The following is a 6879-nucleotide window of genomic DNA, read 5'->3' as shown; positions in this document are numbered from 1 at the left end:
ACCTTAAGTATGAAGATTTAGGAGAAAGCCTGACTGACTTTGTTGTTTTATCCCACTACAAATGGTGTGACATTTCAGTCGCCTGCGCTTCCTCGTTGCTTGGTGTAGTCTCTGTTCTATGGAGATTTTGTTGATCTATTGTTTTCCTCTGTGTTTGCTTTCCTTACCACTATCAGTCTATTTGACTAATTGAGTCTACACTGCTTTCCTCCATGTCTCTCTCTAAGGGACCCTGGCGGTTTGTTTGCTGGGTTTCTTAGAGACGGGGCGGGACCAGCGAAAGTCACGATTCGCGAGGTGAGATAAGCCCTCGAGCGGCAAGAGTCAGAACCGGCCGGTGGGTTCAAAACCTCTGCTTCAGGTGTGTACGCAGTTAGCACAAGTGGAAGGTATGTGAGCGTGTGTTCAGAAAGCCAGATGGCCCACGGCAGAGAGTGAAAGCTGGAAGTGGTGTATCATGCCATACCTGGTCCACACTGCCCATGCCCAGTTTGTGGCATTTTGGGTGGGTGTAGTTGGCTGGATCCTCACCATAGTAGCCGTCGGACTGGTGGAGTGGAGGGTATGGGAGGTGTCGGACCTGTCCGTCATCACCTCTGGCTTGGCCTTTGTGGGCATTTGGAGGGCGTGCTTCTTCACCCATGTGCTGCCGATGTCTGAGAACCAGGTGATGTACTGCCAGCGGATGCACCCGTCGGACACTTTCACGCCGAGCGAGATAGTGGCCGCACAGCCGCTCATGCTGCTAGCGTTCCTCCTGGGGCTTTTCGCAAATTCCAGCATCATATACGGCCTCAGGAATGTCTACTTTGGGCTGGATAAGCGTAGACCCATCACACTGGCTTTCTCCTTTGGCGGGGGACTTCTAATACTCACCGGGGTGATCTCCTTCATACCGCTCTTCTGGAATTTAAACTCTGTGCTGACCAACCAAACCATAGACTTCCCGCCCAACTTCTATATGCCCCCTGCTCCTGTCCAGCAGTCCGTCGGGCCAGGTATTGCTGTTGGCATTTTTGCGTCCATTCTGGAGGTGGTGAGTGGAGTTGTGTTCGTAGCCTATAGGTTTCCAGAAGGCCTAAGCCCAAGGGTCACGCCCTGCAGGTCAAAGGCAGGCTGCCCTGGGCTGAGGGAGCTAAGGAGAGCACCCTCTCTGAGACCTACACCCACAGGTGGTCAAGGCCAAGCCAGCTTCCACGGCATTGATAATTTGGCCTTCCAGTCACAGGAGAATGGCTGACAATTTTTTTTTTATTCATGGCGTTCAATTCCCTGTGTATAAACTTATATCACATGTTTATAAGCAGGCGTTGATCCAGACTGTTTACAAGATGGTTAGGTGGTTAGTGCAAGTATGTTCAGCGTCATTCTCATGGGTAGGACCGTAATTGGGAAGCAGCTAGTACACAGCTGAGTCTCTAGTGGTTTGACTTTGACCTTACATTTGTCATTGCTGTGCTACCAACCCAAGGGTCCCTACACACTTAGATAACTGGCTTTAGTATGAACTCAGTGGCACCTGATGCAAGCTGAACACTACAGGGTCTTTCAATAAGATTTATACAGTCATGTCCTTTTTGAGCTATTCTCTTGAATTTGTGTATTTGCGACTTTACATTTTTACATTTGTTTGGTATTTAATTTTTGGTTTATATATATATGCATGTTGTTATTTTATAGCTTATTCACAAAAACAATGTTTTATTACTGTCACAATATTTAAAGGTAAAATATAATAAGCAGGTAAAATGCAAAAAAGCTTCTGAATGAAATGGGTAATATTGGACATTAATTTTGCTATTATAGGACTTTTCAACTGTATTGTCTATGTACATTTGGCAATTATTTTACTATTAATAAGCCATTTTAACTAATTGTACTGAGAGAAAACTCATAAAACAGAACAACAGTGTAATTTCTGAGTCATTGTTACAAACATAAGGGGCGATTGTAATGGTTAGTTTTATTAATTATTTTTAATGAGACGGTAGTTCAAGTGTGCTTACCTATGAAAAATGTTGACAGGGGCCGAGTAAATGCTAGTGCACTGGACTTTTATAAGATATTATGCAAGCCTTATGTTCTTGATACTGAAGGAGTCTGCAAGCTGGTTAGTTTCTTTATCTTTTATTTAGGTAGACATTCTATAAACTGTAAAAATGTCTACTTGTGAAAAATTGTGGTTTAATGAGTTTGAGGGACACAAATAAAGTTTCAGAGGGTCCCTATGTTCCTAAACAGTAGATATGGATTATGATCACCTTCAAACTTTCCAGAATAAAATATTTGTGACAGATGTAACTAATACCACTGTGTTTCATAGAGGTGAACTCCTGGTTCATGTAATTTTGGTCCTTGCGCTGCAGGGGTCCAGATTTCATGTGCGTATGCTGCTGGTCAGCGCACTGTAACTGCGTCCTCCCGGGCCATGACCTCTCTGTGACCCTTGCTCATGTGAGCCAGGGCGGAGGCCGGGAGCGAAAGGGGCACATGAGCACGGGCCTGGCCTTCTCTCTGCGGCGCTGCTCGCTCAGCTGGAGGTGAGACGAGCCGAGCTGGCTCTGAGTGGGCTCAGCGTTGTGAACGGGCTGGTGCTCACAGAACAAGGGGCCTTGCAGCAGAAGCTGTGCTTTCTTCACAGCGCACGGCAATTCCATGATACTGGTGATAGGAGTAATCACAGCTCGTTCATGTCTTCGGATTATACGCTATAAAACCTTCTGACCTGACTTCATGACACAGGTGCTACCGTTCAGTAAATGTCACGTTCATGATTATGGAATTGCTTCTGAAGTGTTGTTGTTTTGTCTTAACTGAAATGATATGTTATGATACTATCAGTATTGACCACGACCGCAAAGTAAATAATGTTTTTGTTCGGAACAGAATTCTTATATTGTATCTCATTAAACAAGAAACGATACAAAACTCATAGCGAATCGTTTTTTATTCTTAATATTGTGTACATATCAGTCTAACCCTCCAAACTACAGAGCTTTAAATGACTTGCCAGCCTTGAGCACAAATCGTTTTATGCCTTTATTGCTTAAGTACTGCAAAAGTTAATGTAGGAAAATATGGTAAATGCTTTGTCATTCTTTCATCATCATTTCCAAGCAGAAAATAAAACTCAACAATGTTCTGACTTGATAAGAAAAACAGATTGCAATGGCAATCTAATTTTTTTTATCATGTTTTCAAGATAGGACATTATTGTAAATATTTATTATTTAATGTTTATTTTATGACGATGGCTCTATATCAGCCAGTGATGTTGAGATGTCTGCCTGAAACGGACTGTGTTTTCTCCCTTTTGTAACCCAAAGGTAGAACATGTTAAAACTGCACAAAGTGCCCCATCCATATGGCTCATTAGCACAACGGAAGTGGGCAGGAAACAGCCAGTCAGCGAGCCCGCCATGTTGTGCCTCTCCGATGGTGAAGAAACCATTGTATGCAAAAAGATGGTGAGATTAGCATACAAAGATAAAGGTCCCTATTGTGGCAGCCGACAAAGGCTGTTTTCTTCCACCAGCGTGGGCATGCTGTGGAAGTCTCTGTGGAAGTTAAGCACTTCAAAGGCCTGGACACAACATGGGGTGACAAGTACCCCCCCTCCATAAGGATTTTTCCAAATGAACATTCGGATGATTTCCAAAATACACAACCCAGCTTGGGTAAGCAGGTAAAAAAAAATAGACGCTGGTTGGCTTTTTGAACATTCTTCAATTAGCAGCATCATTAGGGTGGCCATTAAATGTATCTTAACTCGGTAATTTGACTGCATGGATCAGGACAGATTACACATAGTTGCTGCTCCTCAAAGACCTGCTTTGCATAGTCCAGATTAAAGTAACAAGGCTTTTGTTCATAGCACAGTGAGTGATGGAGGGGGATTGCATGATTAACTAAAGGCACATCAAAATTCAGATGCAAAGGTGTCAGTAAAATAGATTAGTTTTCCTTCTTTGCAGGTCTTTGTTCTATATTTTTAATGTATAATATATATAGTGTTTACAACAGACACCACAATATCTGAATCAGTTGTTGCCACTGATTATTTGCAGAAAATACTTTGCATATTTGCATCTTTTAATCTGGAAGCAGTTCTGTTGTTTTTTCCTTACTAGACAAAATAACACAGAAAAGAAGTCATAACATAAACACACATAACATAAACCTATAGTCCAGCAATATTTGAAAACAAGTAATATGTTTGGCTGTTAACACATAAATAGCTGAATATCAGTCTCTACATGCATTGTTTTTATCTCACTGAAGCATTACACAATTAATTAATCATTTACTTTTCAGTAAATGATTTATTATAAAATCCATACTTGTCATGCTACATTATAATTTAAAAAACCATTTTAGTAAATTTCCTTTTGTTCTTTTATACCATACATTTCATTGTCAGGTATTTCAGGTCTTTGAAAATTAAATAGAATATGTTTTGTTTTATAATCCAAAATTATAGAAGAAAACACATGCAAAGTCTAAAATATCACTACATCTGAAAATCTGAAAACACACACACACACCCACACCCACGCATGCATATAGTATATTGTTTTGTTTATATACAATACAATATTATAACTATATATATATATATATATATATATATATATATATATATATATGTGTATATATATATATATATATATATATATATATATATATATATATATATATATAGTCTTTTTGTTTTTATTTTTTGATCTCTCTCTCTCTCTCTCTCTCTATATATATATATATATATATATATAAATATATATATATAATTGTCTTTTTGTTTTTATTTCTCACTACTCTCAGTACTACTGGACAAAAAACCTTTCCATTTTTAATAATGATCTGTAATTCAGACTGAATTACCCACATTCCAAAATAAACTGATGACAGCTTATTTGCAGACATGGGTAGAATCACTTCTGCCTTTCTACTAGCGCCCTGTTTCCAAAACCATAATAACAAACAAAAGAGATGGTTTCTGTGGCAGCACAAATAACATCACTAACAGTCACGTTGTCTTACTGTTTTAAGTTATGCTCCATTTCCCAACGTTTAGATGAATGACTGGATTATTAAATATGAAATAATTCTGATGACATTCATATTCACTTTCGCCCAGATGATCTGGGTACAAATCAGTCTTATTTCCTCACAGCTGATTTATAAATGTATGCTGTGTGCATTTTGGAATTTTTGGAATCTTTGACATGTAAGTTTTATTACCTCTTCGATTGAAAAGTGTGTAGTGAAGGAGCAGCATGATATGCTTTTATTTTGGATCTTATCCATTTATGCTATCATGTTCAAAATATTACAGTTCAGTAAGTTCGTCTAACCAAAGTACTGTCCATGCAGCACAATGCAGTATGAGAAGTGGAAGCAGAATACTCGTAGGTAAATCTCTGCTTTTCAAGAAAATGATGTGCTCTCACACATATTCCGTCCTCCGTGTTGGAGAGAGTGCAGGGCTGCTCTGTCCTCCCTGCAGTGGTATGGCCACTGGCATTGGAAAGGGATCCACCTGAAAACAGAAGCAGGAGGAAACCAGCAGGATCCCAGCGACAAGGTGCATGAAAGCTGCCGTCCAGCCCCAAAAAAGGGCATCTCCAAACTCCCAACGGGGAACCACGTAAGGGACGGTCTTGTCGAAGAACCTCTGGACAGTGAGGTGGGCGATATGGGACACAGGCATGAGGCCCAGGATGCCTGCTACGAAGCAGAGCGTTCCCCCGAGCATCTTCAGGTTCCTCTTGCTTTTGAGGGTGTCTATGCTTCTGCAGCTCTTGACCACATAGATCCCAGGGATGGTGAACATCACGGCCATCAAGCCAGTCCCCAGCGCCACGCACATCAGGATCCTGGCCAGGCGGATGTCGGCGGGGAGGCCGAGGAGGCTGTCGTATGACTTGCACTCCAGTACACCCAGCTCCTGCACCACGCACGTGCCCCACAGGCCCAGCTCGTAGCTCTCGGCGGGCAGGAGGTCCGTAGACAGCGTCAACCACTGGGACATCAGGGTGGTGGCCAGCGAGAAGAGCCAGGCGCTCAGCGAGAGGAACACGCCAAGAAGCTCTAGTGCACACAGGGCTGAGTCCATGCTGCCGCTTCTAGTGCTCTGCTCTTCTCCCTCTCCCCCTCTGTCCCTGGCACGCTTCTCCTCCTAAGGAGCTCCAACTCCCAGATAAGTGTTTACAACACAGTAGCTTGTGAGGCAGACCACGACCTTTTTAGTTAAGCCTTAACTAGGGACCTCCTTCTGCAAGACTCCTCAGACGGAGCCCACTCAGTAGGCACAACAAGGAGGCTTGTAGCTTCCTGACATGTTGCCCTCCCTTCTCAGCCTCTGTCGGGACTGAGCTACACTGGTCAGCTAAAACCAAGGATTGGGAGTGGGGTGGGAGGCGGGACTACTGGGCACGCTGACAGGCAGACACACAGATGCAGCAAACAACACCATCATTCACATATGCAGATTGTCGCAAACATGGAGTTCCTTTCAGAAAGGATGCAGACAGGACGGCTAGAGAATGCAGACACCGTCACTGGCTCGGGGTGAGGGGGCATGCACGTCACAAAGGTGTAAATCTGTGTTGCCTCCTGTGTTTCATGTCTTTGTGCTAGAAAAGTCACACCATGAGCAGTGTCGCCAATTTGCAGTTAAAATCTGTTCACTACAGAGGAGCAGCAAGTGCCTGTGACAGCTGGCAAACAATTTACTGTCATGGGAGAAAAACAAAAAGCCTTTCTGTTCTCAGTCTGAGGAGATCACGACAGAAGTGACAGAACAGCACGCTTCGCTATCAGCATCAAGGTTACTTCGTGAACTCTCTTGAACCCAGCATGCATTTCACCACTGGGCAC

General features: G+C 42.7%; 2 protein-coding genes across 2 annotated transcripts; one reads left to right on the top strand and one right to left on the bottom strand.

The window, feature by feature from the left end:
- The first annotated feature begins 288 nt into the window (after positions 1 to 288).
- On the top strand, positions 289 to 2932 carry LOC113578027 (claudin-34-like). Its single transcript, XM_081709942.1, has one exon. It carries the CDS (start codon positions 458 to 460, stop codon positions 1238 to 1240), a length of 783 nt encoding a protein of 260 aa, XP_081566068.1. The 5' UTR covers positions 289 to 457; the 3' UTR covers positions 1241 to 2932.
- A 1798-nt stretch (positions 2933 to 4730) lies between these two features.
- LOC113578632 (claudin-24) lies at positions 4731 to 6351 on the bottom strand. Its single transcript, XM_027012013.3, has one exon. It carries the CDS (start codon positions 6113 to 6115, stop codon positions 5447 to 5449), a length of 669 nt encoding a protein of 222 aa, XP_026867814.2. The 5' UTR covers positions 6116 to 6351; the 3' UTR covers positions 4731 to 5446.
- Positions 6352 to 6879: the final 528 nt, after the last annotated feature.

Source organism: Electrophorus electricus, chromosome 3, assembly GCF_041902795.1.
Source record: "Electrophorus electricus isolate QZ-2024a chromosome 3, ASM4190279v1, whole genome shotgun sequence".
NCBI lineage: Eukaryota > Metazoa > Chordata > Actinopteri > Gymnotiformes > Gymnotidae > Electrophorus > Electrophorus electricus.
Note: the sequence above shows the minus strand (reverse complement) of the source record. Positions and strands in the feature narration are given on the sequence as shown.